The 20,624-nt window shown below is 51.8% G+C and overlaps 1 protein-coding gene across 2 annotated transcripts; it reads right to left on the reverse strand.

The window, feature by feature from the left end:
• Positions 1-4,290: 4,290 nt before the first annotated feature.
• Positions 4,291-19,820, reverse strand: MMAB (metabolism of cobalamin associated B). Of its 2 annotated transcripts, XM_084254210.1 has the most exons (9): positions 19,686-19,820; positions 17,549-17,610; positions 14,924-15,017; positions 12,190-12,247; positions 7,628-7,700; positions 7,297-7,394; positions 6,993-7,057; positions 5,161-5,220; positions 4,291-4,640 (listed from the first exon to the last, which is right to left on the reverse strand). In XM_084254210.1, exons 1-9 carry the CDS (start codon positions 19,799-19,801, stop codon positions 4,541-4,543), a joined length of 726 nt encoding a protein of 241 aa, XP_084110336.1. In that variant the 5' UTR covers positions 19,802-19,820; the 3' UTR covers positions 4,291-4,540. The 2 variants fall into 2 exon arrangements, with proteins under 2 accessions (XP_084110336.1, XP_084110337.1); XM_084254211.1 differs by lacking the exons at positions 7,297-7,394; positions 7,628-7,700.
• Between the last annotated feature and the right edge of the window lie 804 nt (positions 19,821-20,624).

Here is a 20,624-nt window from a genome sequence, read left to right on the forward strand (position 1 = left end):
GCAACGGCCAAGGTGTCGCCCCCTGTGCCTCAGTTTCCATGTCTGCAACAAAGATGCGAATTCCCTCCTGATGGGGCTGCTGTGGCTAGTGACGCTGGAGGCTGGCAAGGGGCCATGTGACACAGTTTAAAAACTCCACACACACGAGTTCCGCAAATGCCAGCTGTTCAGTGTGACATCCTTGTCACCATCACCACTGTCCCAGGCCACTGTGTGATTTTCAGCAAATGACTTCACCCCCCTGAGCCTCGATGTCCTGAACTCTGAAATGGGGAGAATAACTGGACACACCTCATGTACCTCCACTGCCTAGAGCCATGTGACCTTGACTAAGTCATTTCTCTTCTCTGGCCTGTGTCTTCACTGTACATTGGGGGTATATTAATAGCACCACCTTCACCGGCTATTGAAAGAATTAAACGAAGTATTGCACAGAAGGTGCTTAGCAAGATGCCTGGACACCTTCAGTGCTCAGTTTGTAGCCATGATATTTACTGATGACAGCCTCAGTTTCCTCCTCTGTAAAATGGGGGCAGTGATCTCTGAGATCACTTCTGGTGCTCATGGTCTGCGGCCGTCACCTCTCCCTTTCGCTTTGGCACTGTGTTCCCGGAGTCCTGTCCTCCTGGGCTGACTGGGACAACCCCCTGGAGGCTGGTGGTCTCCCTACCTCCAGCAAGTCCACTCAAGTCAGAGGCTCTGCGCACGGCACTTCATCTGGGGCTGAGCTCTTTGAAGTGCTTTGAAAAGTCTAAGACATGATCCCATAACAAGCACTGCAGCCCGTGGTTGCTGGTCTCACTCTGCTCCAGGTGCAGGAGAGGAGGCTTGAGGCTCAGAGGGTTAAAGGAGTTACTCGTGGTGACTCAGCTATACGTGGCAGAGCTGGAACTTGCATTAAAATAACAGTAATAATGATGCTAACATTTGTCAGGGGTTATGTTAAGCCCTTTAAGCTATTGCCTCATTAAACTATGCCAGTGGCTCTACGGGTGATGCTGGTGATGCTGGGTCCAGCCCCTATGGCTGATAAATATCATCACCCCCATTTCGTAGATAAATAAACAAGTTTGAGAAGAATGGAATGGCATCCCTGGAATCTTGAAGCTCGGAAGTGACAGGGCTGGTCTTGAACCTGAGTCTGCCTGAGGCCAGCCCAGGCTGTGCATTTGACGACTGTCACTGCCCTTTGTGACTTTGCAGGCATCCGAGGTCTCCCAGCAGCCATTTTACAGGCCAGGCCCAAACGCTGGGCCTCTCCAAACCCCCAAAGAAGCTGTGGATCAGATTATCTCCTGAAGAGGGGGCCGCAGGGATTATCTCCGGCCAGGGATTCTTTAGGATCTTCTAGGGAACTTGCACACAGCCTTCGCCAGAGGATTCTGAATCGGTAGAATGGGGAAACACAAGGGGATCCCCAAAGTTCCTGAGGGCCCCCAGGCTGCCTCTACATGGGCGCAAACACTGACTACCAGTGCAGAAAAGCAGGGGCCAAGGCAGTCAGCACTGCTCTGAGGAGCAAGATGGGACAGCCTGGGCCCAGCATCGCCAGGAGACTCCCAGCATACTCCTGTCTGAAGCAGGGATGAGCCACAAATCCTTCCAGGCACTGATTTATGTAGCATTCATGCGGAATTCATTATACAAAGAATTTTATTCAATTAAACTTGAAATGCGTCTGGATTCTTAAAGGTTCAGTAGCGATAACTGGGACAGGAGCGATCATAAAACCGGATGGGCTGTCGGGGGAGGGCGTGGGGAGGCGGCAAGGGTGACATTGCAGCTGACGGGGCTTCGGAACCGGGGACGTTTGTCATTGGGATGTTACAAGTTCGGGCTGTGAAAATTACTTGGTGAAAAATGCACATTAACCACAGCCATGAAATATCAGTTAAGGGAAAGCAGCTTGAGAAATGAGACAGCAGGACATATTAGTGCCTGATATTGTTCTCGCGGCCCAGGTGATGATGAAAACGACTGTCAGGCGGCAGCGGGGCAGGGAGGAGCACTGGGCCAGGAGTCACAAGGGCACATCCTGGTGCTGACTCTCCAAGACAAGCTGTTCCCCTGAGCCTGCTTCCTCTTCTGCAAAGCAAGAGAGCATAGCGAGCCTCACCCGGGGCCGCCCTCATGCTGCCTGAGCCCCCGGTGCCGACTGGCTCCCCATCACTGTGGCTTTCTCTCCATGGAATCGCCAGCCACACACTCGTCTCCGGCAAGGCCGCTAATGCTGCTCAGAGAGCCAGGCCTGGATCAGAGCGAGGCACCTTCTGGGGTGCCCACCAGATGGGAGTGCCAACCGCCTTTAGTAATTAAGAGGATGAATCCTTTCAAGCAATACTTTTAAAATTCAAAATTTTGCAAAAATGAGATATGTATTTTCCACCTCCCCAAAATAGTCTAGCGCCCATAGGCATCCCAACAAATAAAGAACACCCAGCCCGCGGCATCCCGCCGGGCACCCTGGGCAGCAGGCCCTCGTGCAGATGGACTGGGCGGTGTGCATGCAGAGTAGGCAGAACCGGCCTAGAGAGTCACGTTTTGGTTGTCACGATTTTATCAGCTTTTCCTGATGGCCTCCACACGCGAAGCTACTTGAGAATGTACAGAGGTAGTTTTCCTTTTGCTTAGGCTCCACTAGGGCTGAGGAAGGCCCCACTGAAGAGTGAGTGTTTTGAATCAACCCCCAAAGCAGAATTCCTGTTCTTCCCAGGCTGGTGGGCCAGGATGCCAGCACCAGTGGTGCCAAGTCCTCCCCGCGCCTGGGCGTGTTTCTGGGGGAAACTGTTAGTGAGGGGAAGACACAGGTAGGGCCTGGGAAGCTGAGGGGCTGACATGCCTCCTGCGACAGCCCCTCTCAGCAAGAGCTGGTGGGGACAGGATCTGGCAATAGGCAAACTGCCTTGTTTCCAAAATGGCCACTGTGGGAGGCTGGATTTCCCCAAAGAGCTCCCCTCGTCCTTTGTGGGATATGACCTACCGTGGCCAGGAGTGTGGGCCAGGAGTATGTGCCCTGCTTCTTCCTCGAAGATGTTGGGGGTGTAGACAGAACTGAGCGATTTGCTGCAAGCTCCCCCTGGGTCACCTGCATACCTGTCCAGCAGAGAGCCCCCCTGAGCCTCTCCTGAACCTGCGTGTTTTGCTGTGTTGCGGTCACACACCCCGAGTGCCTGCAGGGTCTCATGAACCAGACCTAGCGCTAACCACTGCGCAGGGAACCCTGGAGGGGCCTTCACTTGTAGCCCTCTACAGCTCAGCCACTTGCCCAGCCTGAAAGACCACCACTCTGACCAGGGACAGAAGGACCCAGAAGGGGCAAGATGGACCCGTTCCTCAGATAAAATGAGCAGGTGAGGGGCTAGGATAAGAGCCACAGGCACACGACTCATCATTTCAGTGCTTCCTGACCTGCCAGCCAGGACAGCGGAGCCACCCGCCATCCCCAGCCCCGCTGGCAGCCTCACGCTAAGCACTCGGTGAAGAAATCGTCTAATTGAGTTCGCCGGGCATTTCAGCCCCGATGGTTAGCAAAAGCTTGCCCTTCCGAAGACATGTCCTGCAATTAGCAGCAAGGAATCTTGAGGTTCTGAGGGCTGCCTCTTCAACCTTCATAAATATCCCTCTTCCCAAGGACACAGCTGGCACTGGCAGTGTAGCTTCCTAGCAGGAGGGAGCAGTGGTGACAAGTGAAATAAAATACAGTCGTGGCACGGATCTCAGAGGCATAAACCAGCCAAGTGCAACACCAGAGAAATCAGTCTCAACCGTGTCAGCCTCAGAGGAGAAGGAAGGTCTGCCTCATACTCTCCTCCTGGGCCCCTCCACGCCCTTGCCTGGCTGGACATGCCCTCTGCTAAGTGGTGGTGTTTCTTGCTCCAGGCTCTGCTCCTTGACGGAGGAAGGCTCCCCCCTTGGAAAGACCACCGTCCAGGCTGCACCCCACCACACTCCCCAGTCCAGGTGTTTCCAAGGCCATGCCTGCCAGTCAGCAGCTGTCTGCCCCCCACTTTGGTGGTGATAGGTGGCTCAGAGGCGGCTAAACTTCCAAATCCTGCCTGCTTTCCTCTTCCTAAGTGTGACATTTAAAGCCCCTTTGGCACAGGTAAATCCCGGTTACACGTGCAAGGGCCGCTGGTACTATTCCAAATCCTGAACAGCCTGCGCTGGCAGTGACAGGGCTCGCCCGCTCTGCACCCCCATCCCCCACATGTGCACACACGCAGCTCAAATCTTTCCACTTTTATTTTTTTTCTGTGTGGCGCCTCAGCACAGCGACCACCTCGCCTCTCTTCTTCAATACCAAGTTCATTCCTACTTCCTCCGAGACCCGGGGGAGGCCAGGGGAGCAGGACTGGAATTCTGGAAGCACCGCAGCTCTGGAGGGAAGTGGCAGGTCAGAAAGCCGTCCAGACAATAGACCAGCGTCCAGCCCCTCTGGTGAGGCCTCCAGACACCAGGACCCCGAAGGGCAACCTTCTCTCCACCGTCGTGACCAGGGAGGGATCCACCAAGCCCCCCCTTTCCAGTATTTCCCCGTGCCTCAGGCTTGGTCCGACGGGTCATTTTTCTTGTATATTTTTTCTTGATTCCCCTCCTTCATGGCTGCATATCTGGCTAATGTGAAGAGATAGTCGCTGAGTCTGGAGGGGCAGAGAGAAGCCAAGGGAATGATTTGAAAAGAGAGATCAATGCTAACTGGGTCTTCCTCATATTAGCCTTCAAGAAGGAAATATAAATCACTTGCCCCAGGAGCAGCGGGCGGGACAGCGGGTGTTCAGCCAACTTGGGCTTGATGGATGGCACTCGGGGCCAGCTTCCACGAGAGCCAAGCGCCCGACTCCGGCGCCAGGGCTGGGGTGGGGCCTGCGGGAGAGGCTGCCACCCCCATCTGACTTCACGGGGTACAGAGCTGACTGTGCACATTCTTTCCAGGGGCCAGGACTGGCACCCCTGCACCGTCCCCTCGCTCAGCCTCTCACGGGGGACAGGGACAGTGCCCCCACTGCTCCCAGCTGCATCCCCATGCCTGGCACACGGCAGCCCCTCAGTGGGGTCACGGAGTGAATAAATGTGAGTGAACACTCCTAGGTCCACCCCGCCACTGTCCTTTTCCATAATGTGCCGGTGATCAAAGAGAGACTGTGAGTTCCATCCCAGTACCTGTTTAAGAACTTGGCAACATTTGCATCCGTCTCGCCCATCTGGACAAGCGGCACCACGCTGGACGGAGAGGAAACACGTCAGAACATGATTGGAACATGATCGGAAACACACTACAGAACATGATCGGCCGCACCGGGCCAGCAGCTCACTCAGGAGCCGCTTGACCAAGTCTGCACCAGCCCACCCGGGGTTACAGTTGGGGAATCATTACCAGGGGGTCCAAGCAGAGCCCCCCCATCTCCTCTCCCATGGGCTGTCACATGAGGGCCTGGTGGGGACAGCTAGGGCTGCAGGGAGATGACTCGGCCTCTACCACACCCGGTGCCGCTGGGCCTAGGTCTGGGGTTCCCTTCAGGTGAGAGTCAGTCACCAGCCTTTGAAGGAAGGTGGAGTCTGACCCATAATTCCCAAGGAGCTGCCACTCTTGGCCCCTTTTAAGTGAAAACTTAGAGCAACTTCACAGGGGAGAAAAAGAATCAAGCAGGCAACCTCCCAGTTCCACGCATGATTCCGGGGCCTGCTGTGCCTGTCTGCCTGGGTGCAGCAGTTCTGGATGGTGGACGGCTGTTTGCCAAGTCCCAGCGACGTGGCACGCCCTGACCAGGCCTTCCGTGCACGGAAACTCTGCTATACAACCCTTGTTGGGAGGCGCTTTCCCCAAAACTGAGGCTCTGGGTTTGTATCCCCGCCCAAATCCGCACCGCTGGCTAGCGGCCTAGGCAGGGTGTGAGGCCTGCCCTGCAAAGCCCGGCCACCTTCCCAAGCTCCAGGCTGCAGTTGCCACATCGCAGGGGCAATGGCTTTTCCACCCTGCCTTGCCGGTGCATCTCACAGGCCTGTCTCACCTCCCTGTGTGGTGCAGGGGCACCCACCCCTGCTTGGCATTCCTGTTCTCAGGCCATTGTGTCGCCAAGTCTGGGCTATCACGAGCACTGCCGATGCGGATGCCTTTGTCTGAACGACTTCGAGGCCGAGGCTCTTTCTCATCACCCCCTCAAGAGCCACCTGGGCTTACAAGCCTTTCACAAGGATGGGCTTTTAGGATGTGGGGTGATGGGGAGAGCAGGGGTCTGGGCGAGACAGACCTGGGCTCAAATCCGGATGGTGCCATGGACCACTTGGGGGACCCTAGATTTTGTCAGCTCCTTGAACCCCAATTTCCTGACTCCTGAAAAATGGGGGCTGCCACCAACTCTCTCCCAGGGTTATCATGAGGAGTCAAGGGCCCAGCCCTGTCTATTCTATCCAAGTAGGGCCTTATGCCCCTTTTCCTGGAAAGCCGGGGAACAGCATGCACTGTGTGCGGCATCAATGGAGATTGTGCAGTTACTCTTTTAAAATTTCCTTGAAAAGGCCGTCAGCAGCTGTTGGAGGTCCCTGACTCTCTGACTTGATGGAGCTGGGGCAGTAGTGGCTGGTGTGGAAACATCCACTTGGGCCCCCACGGTCTATGGGGCCCCGCGCTGTCACCCATGGCTTAACACCTATCGGTGCTTTCTGCTATTCTCAGGATAGAGGCAAACCACTCTGGCTTCATCTTGCTCTACGCCTCCCAGTCAGCTCAGGCCACCCTGTCTAAAGCAACCCCCAGGATGGGGCAGCTGGGCAGAAGGGCAAGAGGATTCTCACTGAGTACCCTTGTGAATTTCAGGAGCATGTTGTTACAAGTAACCAACTGAGCAACTAGACCCACTCCCACCGTTCACCCTGCTCCACGCCTGTCCCCACAGCTCTGATCCTGAGGTGTGGTTAAGTCGTCTTCCCTGCCTGGTCCCTCCACAGCACAGGGACAAGACCTGGCCTGCTCCTGCTCCGATAGAGCTGCTCACCGTCGCTCAGCTCGGCGGCACACGGCCCGGCACAAGTGCAGTGCGGCGCTGCTCCTGCCTCCCGACTGGAAGGAGAACATGGGCGTCAGCTGGGACTGGGGGCGGGTGGATGTGCCCACTGCAGGCAGGGGGTATCTGGAACGGACAGACAGACAGGTCTCCCTCCAAGGGGGCTCACCGAGCACCCCTCCAAAGTGGGCAGGGCTGGGGAGCATCGCTGAGGGTCTAGAGGGGGCTTGGGGGCGGGAGTACAGTTTCTGTCACTGTTGAGTCAAAGAGGGGTCCTTTTCAACCCAATACTTACGGGCAGAATAAACGTGGTGAGAGGCGGGAGCTGGCTGGAGTACTTGTCGATCCACTGCTCCAGCTCCAGGACAGGGCCTGCCTGGAATGCGGTTTGTTCTGCAGAGTAAGGAGTAGAGGGAAGCTGACACCAGGCCCACAGCCCCGGGGGCACCAGGGAAACTGTCCTTGTGATCCCTTGCCCACGTGCCCTGCAACCACTTCTGCTGGCCTGAAAGGTACCTTCCCTCCCAGTGCCTGTGGGCAACAGGTGCCCGGTGACACCCAGGAGAACGCTCTCCCCACCCCCCAGCAGGGCCCTCTGAGCACACAGGGGGTTCAGAGAAAGTTACTTAAATGAGCCTCCCGGGATGAGGAGCGGGGCGTGGCCAAGGCGGAGCCGATGTCCTGCAGCGAGCACTGGATCTGGGGAAGCAACAGAAGGTGCAGGTGAGGACCTGTTGGTGGCGGCTGGGCAGACATGGCGATCCATGTGCAGGTGCCACCTGACACGCAGCAGGCACTCGGGCTGGTCTGCGGGGGCCTGTTGGAACCTCTAATTAGCTGGTATTTAAAAGCTAATTAGTAAACTCTGTCAGAAGCTCTAGCATGATACCTATGGTGGGCACCAGCCTGGCACCCTTGGGGGCAGCAGGGTGATGCAGAAGACAGCAGCACCCGCTGTTGGTCAAGGGGAACTTTCTCATCCTGACCCTTGTCTCCCATGTATCTGGGTCGTCGAAGGTGCTTTCTTTTCTCTAAACTGAAAGCTTTGGTTTTCTAACTTGCGAACATTGGGTCAAGAGGCCAAACATGCCAGTGGTTTGTCGACTACAAAGGACAAAGCCTGTGCGAATGCGGTCAGCAGGTGCCTGGAGCGCCCTGGGAGCAGGAAGCAAGGCGGGGGGAGGCCTGTGCTACAAGGGGCAGGAGCACCGGGGTTGCCTGAACAGAGCTGAGCTCTGCTGCCAAGACTCCAGGCCCCAACACAAAGAAGACCCAACAGACACCTGCGCCCAGACCACAAATGCCCTCTGCCTTGGTGCCTGCCTGGGCTTCACTCAAGCTGTGTGGCAGGCTGTGGGGAGGTCTGTGATCTTTGATAAGAGGGCCACAGCGACAGCATGCCGGGAGCGGTCACGGCAGACGGGGGCAGAGGCTGCACACAGCAGCGCTGGAGGAGAAGTCTCTCTGGGCCACTGACCAGTTGACCTGGGGCAAGTTTCCGGACCATTTAGTGTGTCCCTACAGCTTTCCATGGAAGGGGCAGTGATAATACCACCCCTTGGCTGGCCACCTGTCGAGAGGTGCACTACTTTGGGAAGCGGATCCCAGCTCACTGATTGCCGAGTGTGGGAATCACACTTTTCGTTGGGGAAGATACCCATCCTAAGCTTTAGGTCTTTCCTCTAGAACACAGAATTAACTTCCACTTCGTGGGCTTCTGTGAGCATCAAACAGGGTGATGTAAGAAAAGCAGCCAACACACTGGCGGGTACCTTTCTGCCAGCCCGGCGAGTAGCCCCCAGGGCCAGGCCGGGCTCCCAGGTAGACACTTCACAGCCCAGGTCCGTAGGGTACCCGGGACAAAGAGGGACGGCTGGCAAGGCAGGCAAAGAGCCCAATGGCCTGTCTGCCTGTGAGCTAGACTCGGGCAGTCATCCCTCATCTGTTCCAAGGACATGGCCTCGTGTGCGAGCTATGGTGTGGGATGAACTGCTGAGGCGATTCGGGTGGCACCTGTGATTGAAAGTGTTCAATCTCCAAGTTCAAAGCCTTTGAGATTTGGGAGGAGGGTGTACAAAAAATATATTTGTCACGCAGCTGCCCAAGACAATGCTTTGTTAAGTTTCCTGTTCGTTAAACCACTACCTGCCGATCCAGAGCAGCCTGCCCCATCTTCAGCCTCTCCCTGCCCTCTACGTATTAGCCAGGTGACAGCTGGACACATCTGGGTGGTGCCTCAGCAGGGACACAGGCAGGGGCCTTGGGGAGCCTGCTGTTTGAGGGGTGAGCAGGAAGCCATTGCAGCCTGGGACAGATGCCTACCCCAGGGACGTGGGAGTGGCCAGGGAAGGCCCTGGAGCTGATGTTGAAGCTGTGACCTAAAGGCCAGGGGCCTAAAGAACAGGGACTCAGCCCCATCCCACCCCACCCTGAAAACTTGCTTGGAGATAAGCACAGCACCCAGAAATGACCGATGTGGATGTGACGGGTCCATTTCGAGGGTAAAGACCTCCCTCCATTACACAGGAGGCATCTCATTTCACAGAATGTTCTAGCAGCTGAGCCTCCATCCTTCTGCAGTCCCTTTACTGCTGTTTGCTGGCAGCGGGCTGCGGAGGGCTCCCGCCTGGCCTGCAGCCTACAGACTGAGTAGCTTTGGTCCCAGGGCTGACACTCGAGGGAGCAGTTTGTAAAGACTTGAGTCAACCTGTGTACTGAAACCCTGGAACGGTCACATCCTGTGCATTCCACGGGGTCATCCCAGGCTCCACTCACAAAATCCTCTCTGTGGGTTGGTGCTTCCACTGCTCCTTAAGGAACAGAACCAAAATACTACCCATCAGCCCCTGGCTGAGATCTTACTGTATGTAGCTGTGTTTCCTCGGTTGTATGACCTCAGTGCTCTTGACATTGGGGGCAGGGTCATTCTCTCTTGAGAGGGGACAGGGCTTGTCCTGTGCCCTGCGGGATATTCAGCTCCACCCCTAGCCTCTAGCCACCAGATGCCAGTGGCACCCCCACTTCCAGTTGTGACAACCAAAAATATCTCCGCCCAACTCCAAAAGTCCCCTGTGGACAGCATCGAGCTGGGGAGAGATCACTGTCCTCTATGTTTCCCTCGAGTGCAGTCCTTACCACCACCACCACCACATCTCTGTAAGTCCTTATTTCACAGATAAAGAAACTAAGGCTCACAGAGGGCGCATGACAAGCTCTGGGTGACACAAAGAGGAGGTGACGGTCAGATGGCAATTCCAGTTGTGGTGTCCAGGCCTCAGGCTTTAAAAAAAAGTCCCAAGTGGGCCTCCCTGGTGGTGCAAGGGATTAAGCACAGCACTGTGAAGCTGTTCGCTATGGGGAGCCATGCTACTCATGTCGTCTGACAAAAGTCCAGGCATGGGGCAGATTTCTGAAAAAATCAGGAATCTCGTTAGCTGACTCCAAGATTCTCCTCATTTGTTTATGGCTAGTTTCTACCATTGCTAAAATACGCACTTAAAAGTAAAACTGCAAATACTGATCAATCACTGAATAACCAATTTGATGACAAATGGCACTACATGATACAAATATTACAGTTTTCATAAAATTGGTAGTCCTCTGCCAAAAAGGCAGCCATTCAACATTTGGCTTTACATTAACCAGTGAAAAAACTTCTGGAAACAAAAGGTTGTAAACATCTATCGGCCAAGTCTTTGATATAGAGATGTGGTCTCTTGAGGCAAGAGCTCATTGGAGAAAGAAATTCCTTGACTTTAAAGTTAAAGATAACAGTTGGGTGGCAGAGGCGAGCCATGCTCCAAGTATAAGAAGATTCTGATAAACCAGGAGACGCCATAGTTGACTCCTGCAAATTTTTCCTGTTTGTTTAGGGCTAATTCCCTAGGACGTCACAATTGGTATGATAGTTGTTAGAGTGTGCATTCAAGAATAAGTCAACAGCAATTTGTGAATGGTTGAGCTATTAACCACGGCAGCACAAATAACACACTCGGAAATGGTCAATGTTACAACTACTGATATGTCACATATTGACCATTTTTTGAGAATCAAAGGCTACAACCATCTCCGCCCCTACCCCTGATTAAATATTTGTAGTTCCTTAAAACAACAACCAGCAACCTTATGAAAAAGAAAATTGCCCCTTGATCTTAAAGTTAAATACGGAAACTAGGCTGACTAGATAGCAGAGGAGTGATAGGTAGAAAATTCTTTGTGTAGATTAGGAGACTTCCTCCCTTCATTGAGAGTTGGGGGCTAGGGAAGAGTCAGTGCGGCTTGCCTGGCATGGACGCCCTCCAGGCCCTTGGTTCCTTAATATCAAATCAATATTAAAACAATATACTATAGATGATGATTTCTATATAAAAGCCTTCTGTTTTTTTTACTTTAATCAATTAGTTAGATGTTAGTCTAAACTTGATAGGTTAGTTGGAAATAATCTCTTTGTCTCCCATCCCCCAGGTAACTTCCTGCCCTTTGTTTCCCTCAGCCCTTAGTTAATTGTTCACCATGACAAACTTAGAATTGTTAGTTGCAGACACATAGGCTTTTTTGCTAGTAATACAATAACTGTTGGATTGTAAATAATTACTTTAAAAACATTTGTTTAGCAACTGTGCCTTCTTTAAGACAAAGAATAATAAATGTTACACCTCTGCCGAAGGCAAACAGACCCTTGGCTGCTCCTGAAAAAGAACATGTGATGATTATTACCTTCCCACCTTATGCTTGTGCACTCACGATTTGCTTAGTATCAATATAGGGCTGCTGAGACCCTCAGCAGGATGATGTCAGCACCTGATCAAGTGTCTGCGTCTCCTCATTCTCCCATCCCCCTCCCTTACCATTTTCTCTACAATTGCACCGATGCCTTCCCATCCTTCAGGAACCCCTGACACCCAGACTGCTGCGGCTGGCTCGCAACAGTTCGCAGCCTCGCAACATGAGTTTGATCCCCGGCTGGCCAGAGAGCAACCCATATGGAGCAGCAGACCTCTCTTGTCTCACCCGCTGCTCCCCTCCGCAGTGTATTTCAGTCAGTCTGCCTGTTCTGTTCCCCACTCTGTCTCTGGTGAGTCCTCTCACCCCCCACACCTCTGGCCTGTACCCCAGTTCTTGTGTGCATAAATATATAAATCTTTAAAAAAAAAAAAAGTCCCAACTGGGGTAAAAGGATGCTACTCACTTTCTGAAGCTCTTCAGCAAAAGGGTGACCCTTTTCTGTGATAAATTCCATAGCGAACCTAGGAGGAAAAAGGAGAGAGAATGTGCCTCTGCTGTAACATCCCAGGCCCTGTCCGACCGCGAGGCGGCACATCTTCAGGGGTGGTCATTTGGCTAATTAAGCTGTGGTAGCCGCAAGATTATTTTTCTTGCTAACAATAAGAACATCATAACCTCCCATTTGCATAGTTGTGTCTGTTTCTCAGAGAGCCTTTTCTTACAGTCATTACTCAGCCAGTCTACTGTTCCTGGTAGAGTGCCTGGTCTAGCGAGGCCCTGTGAACAAAAGGGACATGGGTTCTGTTCAGCAGGTGAGGGAGATGTGAATCGATCTCACATGAATGAAGGGGAAATAAAAAGTGAGGCCAGCACTCTGAAGGAAAGCGAGGGTCCTGGGAAGTTTGGTCTCGGTGAGGGTTCAGGGAAGGCTTCCTGGAGGAAGCGACACCAGAGGTGGGACTTTGAAGGCTTCATGGTAAAGTGAGGCAGGGAAAGCCAAGTGCTCTTCTGTAGGTCAGGACAGGCTCTGGCCTCCCTCAGAAGTCCCCTTCTGACCAGTCAGGTCCAGGCAGGGAACAGACAGGGTGCCTTCGAAGGGTTCCCAAAGAAAGTCACATACATCAAGGGACAATTCACAGGGTGTGGGAACAGTTGTGGCCACTGACAATGGACGGCAGATGCCACAGCAGAAGCTTGAAGGAACAAGAGAGGCAGACAGCATTCCTAATCCTGGAGAGAACTGGATTCTGGGTGAGTCCATAGCCTGGAGCCCGAGGGCGGGGAGAGACATGGAGGCCACAGCCAGAGCCACCACACTGCTGCGGAGAATAACAAAAATCCTCCTACACCCCTCTCCACCCACAGTCCCACCTGCTGCGGGCGTCTCCCCTTGGCTGGACCCTCTGTAAGTCAGAGGACAGGGAACTGGGATGACCGGGGAACAAAGGTTAGCCTCCTGGGCACAGAGACAAAGAGAAGGTAGAGGAAATGGCTTTGAAATCTCAAAATGAAGAGCCACCACTTAGAAGGAAATAAACAAATGTATAACTCACTGTCTAGTGCCAGTCTTCTCTGGACAGAGAAGATGCTGCATGCCTGTAGATGCTCAAGAACATCCACTTACTGAAAAAATTCCCGGGACCAGCCCAGAGAGAGGCCCCCCTCCCCGCCACAGCCCCCTGCACCCAGACTGTGGCTTGTGAAGGCCGGGCTGAAGCTCTCTGCTTATTAGTGCCTGGTGCATGGAGCTGTTCGATCAACATCTGACAAAGGGAGACCCCACGAGCGAGGTTCCCCTGGTCTCCAGCCCCATGTGGACTGGGGGATGGCGGCTCACTGATTTGCTGATTCTGAACAGCTCATGCCAGAACTCACCCACCTGCCTTCCCCTCTGCCCATGTCACCTGGTGTCCGCCCTCTGCGCCCCCAGGTTCCCACATACACCAAAGGGGGTGCCTTCTCTACTCTGCTGGCAGACTAGCCCCCCTGCTCATTATCTGTTTGAAAATCTCACCCAGTCAGGCCTGTGATTGAGAAGCAGAAGCCACAAACAGGTAAGTTTTAATAATGATGAAAGTAACAGCTGACCTAATTATTTCTTGTATTAGTCTCTGTCCGAAGGGTGAAGCATGGAATGATCTCATCAAGCCTCATAAGAAACCAACAAGATGCATATAGAAGAGGAAAGTAAGGCTCAGAGAGACTAAGTGATTTGCCTAATGTCACACAGCAATCAGCAGTGATAGAATATTTTAACCCAAGGTCTGCTGATACCCATGTCTTTCACCCACAGAACCTGTGAATCAGCATTTCAGGAAACTGCCGCTCACACTATTGACAGTGTGCTGTGCGTGGTGGGCTGGACAACTGTACTCAAATATTTACAGCCCTTTCTACCTCACTGCTGTCAGGGGAGGCGTGTACTTGTGACTGACTCTGGCCAGTAAACTGAGCAGATTTAATGTGTCATGTTACCAAATCTTTCTTCCCTCTGGCATGATTAATGGTGCTGTCTGGAAAGTGGCTGTCCTGCTGGTTGGATACAGAGTAAAGGCCACTTGGAGCAGAAACACATACCACCTGTGATGGACAGGTAAGAGGGTGAAATACACCTCTGGTGTCGTAAGCCATGAGAATTTAGGGTTGTTTGTTATCACAGCATCACCTGGCTGGTCCTGACTAATGTGGAATTTGTACTCCTATGTTTATTGCAGTGCTACTTACAATAGGTAAGACACGGAAACAACCTAAATGTCCTAAAACAGATGACTGGATGAAGAAGATGTGGTATATATACATTTTAGTTTAGAACTAATGTTCTAAACTCTGACCAGTATGTGCTAATTTAGAGGATGAGACTCACAAAAGGGATCACATCGAGTGCTCTGTGTACTGTGCTCAACTCACCTCTTTCACTGAATATGTGCTTCCCGGTGCACACACACTCACTTGAAGAGCGAGGCTACCAGGGATGGCAGGGCAAGTCAGTGTGATGTGGCCAGGACAGCAGTGCAGGAGCAGGCAGGGCCACAGGGCAAAGATGTCTACATCTTGTGAGGCTGATCAGACCTCTCTGTGCTTCCAGGCTGAGGCCTGAAGCCTCCAGGACCAGCCCACATTCTCTGAGGCTCCATGTTCATTGCCTTTACTAAAGCCCAATTCAAACTCTACCCCAAAGCCAATCTCAACTCCCTTACCCAATAGCTGAACTTAATTCATCCGTAGTTCCCAAGGCTTCAAACACTTGGTCATCTTTGGGTCTTCTTTCTCCAGTGAAGGTGCTAGAAAATCCTGTGAAAAAAACATTTAGCCACCCAAATTAATATTTTTTTCCCCTCATACGCTCTTTTTAAAAAACTTTTCATTGAAAGTATAACATTCACACAGAAAAATGCTCAAATCGTAAGTGCACAACTAACTGAATATGCCTCAGTGATCAGCAAGAAACAGCCTGACGCTAGAAGCATCCATGTACTCCCTTTCTGTTGCTGGCTCCTAAAGGTGATTAACCCTCATTTCTTTCCTGAAATGTTTTTATTTTAAGCTTTAAAGCCATGCACTAACCATCTTGCCAAAGAAATAAAACACAGGTGTACATGTTATAAACACATTCTTGGTATTACACATTCTACTGCACCTAAGATGAAAGTCCTTTGTACCTCTGCCCGGGACATATTTCCCACATTTCCCCCCCAACCACTTAGAAAGAGAAAACTTGCTCCTGATAGTCAGGAGCTGGCTCAGTACTCTACCAGTTGGGCTGTGGTACTGCTGGTGCTGGCCTGGCCCTCACAGGTAGGCAACGGTGTTGCTGAACATACGATTTCATGGAACACCCACAAACCTGCGACTCTGATGACAAATCAAGATCCAACAAGACCACTCCATAATTGTGTCTGAGCAGAGAACACCGTCCAAGTGATTAAAAAGGAGCAAATTTCCCTCTTTCCTGGCCAATGCAAGTGACTGCACTTTATCAATTATGGCTCTAGCCCTCTTGGTCCCTTCCACCTTGCAGATACAAATGATTAATACCCAATTAAAGAATTTGTTCTTGTAGAGGATGTGGAGAAAAGGAACCCCTTTACATTGCTGGAGGGAATGTAAACTGGTCCAGCCACTTTGGAAAACCATGTGGAAGACCCTCAAATTATTAAAAATGGAGGTACCCAGCAATTCCCCTCCTAGGAATCTACCCAAAAGACACAAAGACATTAATTAGAATGGAAATTTGTACTCCCATGTTTATTGCAGCACTACTTACAACAGGTAAGATACAGAAACAACCAAAATGCCCTAAAACAGGTGACTGGATCAAGAAGATGTGGTATATATGCACAATGGAATACTACAATACTACTCAGCAATTAAAAAAGATAAACTCATGCCATTCGCAGCAACATGGATGGAACTGGAAGGGATCATGCTCAGCGAAATAAGTCAGAAGGAAATAGTAAAATGTTGGATGGTTTCACTTATAGGAGGAGTGTAGAGGAACCAAACAAGGGGTCAGGAAAAAAAAAGAGACAAAACTAGCTGGCAAACTATAGAACTGAGACATAGTGCAGGGGACAGGAAGGGAGAGGGGTCAAAAAAGGGGAGGGAAGAGCAGAGTGATGGCTCATGGGTGATCTGGTGGTGGGAATTTTATGTGGATTATACCTGATGGGAGAAATCAAACATGAACAACAATGTAAAAAAAAAAAAAATGCAAAATTTAAAAAAGTTCGCCCTTGTGTACTGTCAGTATATAATCTAGAGCAAAGCCCCACCTCCCCCCACAAATTCTCCCCAAATCACCTAACATAAGCCCAATTCTAGAAATCCTTTCCATCACCCTTTGCCTGATCTGCCCCATAGCTCCCAAGGGTGCTGTCTCTGTAGTCGTCATGATCTAATGGACCAACTTTGACCAGCTATTGTTCCTGGAGGTCTTTGACTGGCAGGCACCAACACTACCTTTTTGATACTTGTCATTCTCTGCACGCTTTCTTTCTTTTTCTTATTGACATAATATATTTATAAACACAAAATTTACCACTTGAAGCATTTTTAAATGTACAGTTCAGTGGCATTGAACACTTCCTATGCATATTTTTATATGTTGCTACCTGAATATATATTCCCCCAAAATATATATACTAATGATCTGTACAGTTTTAAACTTTAGGCGATAGTATCATATTGACATAGTCTTCTGCTTCTCACTTCTGTATAGCATTAGGTCCTGGTATTTTTTTTTTAATTATCAAAGTAATACGTGCACCTTACAAAAACAATAAATAGAATGGAAGTATGTCCAATAACTCACGAAAGCCTCTCTGTTCATTCCCCTTTCCCACAGCTCAATCTTTCTCCCAGATGTGACTTTTTTAGGTGACAGCCATGCTCCACATGACGACATTTTGGTCAATGAGGAACCCCATGTATAAGTGTTCCCTAAGTTTCACCCGTGTAGCAGGTATCCAGGTTCATGTAATTACACTGACATTTGCACATGATGAAATGGCCCAATGACACATTTCTCAGAAGGCAACTCCATCATTCAGGGAAGCATGACTGTATTTTCTGCATATCTGAACACATGTGTAAATATATGCACACATGCACATTTTTAAATCGATGGATTCTAATTACTTAGACTGCCCTGTAACTTGTTTTTATCACTTCACAGATCTTAAGTATTTTTTATTTCACATCATACTCTCATGAGGTATGAGGTCTACTGTTACATACTTTTTAATGGCTGCAAAGAATTTGGAAGAACTTTAAAAGGAGCCTGCCACATCTTTCTTTACATTCTTCACTTGTCCCCACCCTACCTTTGTCTCCTGTTTTGGTGTAAATCTTGGGGATCTTGGGTTTCTTCAAGGAAGGCTGTGGCCTAATAAGAAATAGACATCAAGAGGTGGTGATTGGGGATGGCGTATAATGCGGGGAGAGGGGCAGCTCCTTAGTGGGTCTCAGTTTGCTGCTCACAGCTTCAGAGGCAACACTTACCCACCTCTGCTTGGATCTCTTATTGACACCACTTCCCTCTATCCCTCTGAGCTTTAACCCTCTAGTGGACCATCTCTGTGTTTTTCCCACATCCAGAGTTGTTGATGTAGTGTACTATTCAATGCAGATGGTCAATAAACACTTGCTGAAATAACCAATCATTTTCTATAGTCCCTGCATTGTGCTAGATGGATTACTGTGGGCCTCCCTGGTGGCGCAAGGGGTTGGGATGCAACCTGTGGGGCTGTCCACGGCTGCTGCAGCACGAGTTCGATCCTCCGCCACGGAGCTACCATATGGCACAGCAGACCTCTCCTGACTCACCCGCTGCTCTCCTCAGCAGTATATTTCACAATCTGCCTGTTCTGTTCCCCACTCTGTCTCTGGAGAATCCTCTCACCCCTGCACCTCTGGCCTGTACCCCAGTTCTTGTATGCATAAATATTTTTTAAAAAATAAATGGATTACTGGCATTATCTCTGGTATTTTCTCATAGCCCAAAGGTTGGTGCCTATGACTTTTATCTTACTGTGAGAAAACTGTAGCTAACAAAATGAAATTAACCTTTCTAGATCACCCAGGACTGGGATTCATGCCCAAGATGAATTTATTCCAGACCCCAAATGCTTACCCCTATCCTTTACCCTCTACTCCAAGTCGGGATCCATTTTTTTTGGGAGGGGGGGTGTCAAAAACCGGCATTTTCCAGTAGCAACATAATACCTCTAGTACATATCTCAAAATTGAAACGTGGCATTACAAGGTTATTCAAAGACTAAATTACTGCGTCTATGAAACATATTAATCCCTTCCTAGTTCATGGTACTCCTGAGGTTCTGAGGTTCCAGAATGGGCGTAAGTTTGAAAGCATATGATGACAGCGCTCTTCAGACGGCGGGTGTAACTCTGTATCTTAAAGTATAAATGTTGTAGAGCAGCCCCGATACAAAATGGGGTGCCTGACTGTGGGTCCTCACCCGCGCGCTTAAAAGGACTTATCAATACTCTACTGCAGGCACACACGAAAGGTTAATAAAAGGTTTATTTACAAGGGAAGGGAAATGAGGAAATGTACAGCTCAGGGAGAAAAGTGGGAGACAAAGTTTTAAATGCGTCCTACCCGATCCGCCGATCAGGATCCCAAATGGCGCTCTGAGAGCTGCCGCCAGCCAGGAGCGGTGAAGCCAGGAGGCGAGGGACAGCGAGCCCCCCAAGGCCCACGTGTTTGGTTTTTTAAATCCAACCTGGCTGCCCAACTCCACCCTCAGGTCCCAGCCACCCTCCCTTTGGTGGTGACGGGATTTGTGTTTCCCAATGTCCTGATGGCTTTAGTCTGGAGTGGGGCTGGGGTCCACAAAGCCTGTATGGGATTAGCGCAGGACATCATTTCCCCCTAACAATTCCCCCCTTTCACTTTTTGCCACCATTTCCATGGTGATGAAGATCAAACATACGGATGCTGGGATATAGTCTCAGATGAAAATTTTCCAGGGTTACAGTGTGAAAGAAAACCTTTTATGAACCTTTCGCGTGTGCCTGCAGTGGAGCATTGATAAGTCCTTTTAAGCGCGCGGGTGAGGACCCACAGTCAGGCACCCTGTTTTGTATGGGGTTGCTCTACAACAGTTATGGCTTTAGTCTGTTGTGGGGGTGGGGTCCACAAAGCCTGCATGGGATTAGCTCAGGACGTCATTTCCCCCAACATGAACTGCTTTGGTTACAGGTTAAAATCTGAACCGAGACCCCTGAACGTGTCCTCCTGGCGGACATGCCCTGATGGCCCGTAGCTGGACTTCCTTCGGGCTCCTCGCCCAGCTTCGGCCCACGGTGACGTCAGGACTGAGAGAGGACGTCACCTGGCAGCTTGCCGCGTGATGTCACAGCGGTGTGACATAACCAGGGCGACGACCCCACAATTCCCGGCCGGTATTCGAGTTACCCTCCCCGTCAAGCACTCACTTCTCCCCGTCTTCCACGCCCTGGGGGCCGCGGCTCTGGAAACGGGGACACAGCAGCCGGCCGGCGCCGAGGCTCCGGCGCAGGCCAAGGCGGCCAGCGGGGCCCCACGCAGCCATGCGTCAGGCCTCCGGTCCGGGCTGACCCCGCCAGGCTCCCGTCCGCGGCCCGGGGTGACTCCTCCTACAGCCGACCGCGCCACCGCGCAGCCTCGGCTGCCCATTGGTCCGCCACTCTCGCCTCAGGGCGGGACACCCCAGGACTTGTTTCCCATTGGTTCAAGGAAGGAACTGGGCGGGGACACCTGTGGCGGCTCGGCGGCAACACCCATTGGCTGGCGCGCCAGGCGCTCCTGCGCTCTGATTGGCCGGCTGGGAGGAAGCGGCTGCCCCCGCCCGAGGCGGCGCTCGGGGGATGGAGTCCCCGGCCCTGGGGTCGGGAGCGGGAGGCCGGCGGCAGCGCAGACGCCGGGCCCGCGGCGCGGCAGCAGGTGGCCTCAGGTCCGAGACCGAGATCCTGCACGGCTCCTGGTCGGCTTCTCTCGCTCGGCTTCTCCGCCGCTGAGACCCGCCCTGCAGAGTCGGCGCCCTGGGACCTGGCAGGCGGGGTTCGGAGCTCGGGATCCACAGCAGGTGCCGGCGCGGAGCTGCTGCGCCTGCCGGGGAGGGACCCCAGCCCCCTTCGCTCGTCGTGCGGCTCGTGTCACACACCGTGAGCTGGTGGGTAACTTTGCATTATTTCTAGAATTGCAAAACGCGCACGCCCGTCGATCCTGCAAGTAATTTCCAGGACTCTGGCTCGGCCAGCGCTGCCTCCCTGTGCCCACAGGGGAGTGGCAGCGGCTTCCTGCAGGCGGCTTGTAATTTTGACACTTTGGAAAGAGCCTGAATGCCCAGGAAAGGGTTCTTTCTCGTCCACGATTTCGTTTTATGGTGCTTGACG

Source organism: Talpa europaea, assembly GCF_964194135.1.
Source record: "Talpa europaea genome assembly, chromosome: 14".
NCBI lineage: Eukaryota > Metazoa > Chordata > Mammalia > Eulipotyphla > Talpidae > Talpa > Talpa europaea.

Coding starts and splice junctions, on each gene's coding strand:
- MMAB (XM_084254210.1), bottom strand. CDS start 19,801: ATGGCTGCGTGGGGCCCCGCTGGCCGCCTTGGCCTGCGCCGGAGCCTC. Junction 17,611..19,685: donor GGCGTGGAAGACGGGGAGAA/GTGAGTGCTTGA, acceptor ATTTCTTATTAG/GCCACAGCCTTCCTTGAAGA. Junction 5,221..6,992: donor TGCCGCCGAGCTGAGCGACG/GTGAGCAGCTCT, acceptor CTCTCCGTCCAG/CGTGGTGCCGCTTGTCCAGA.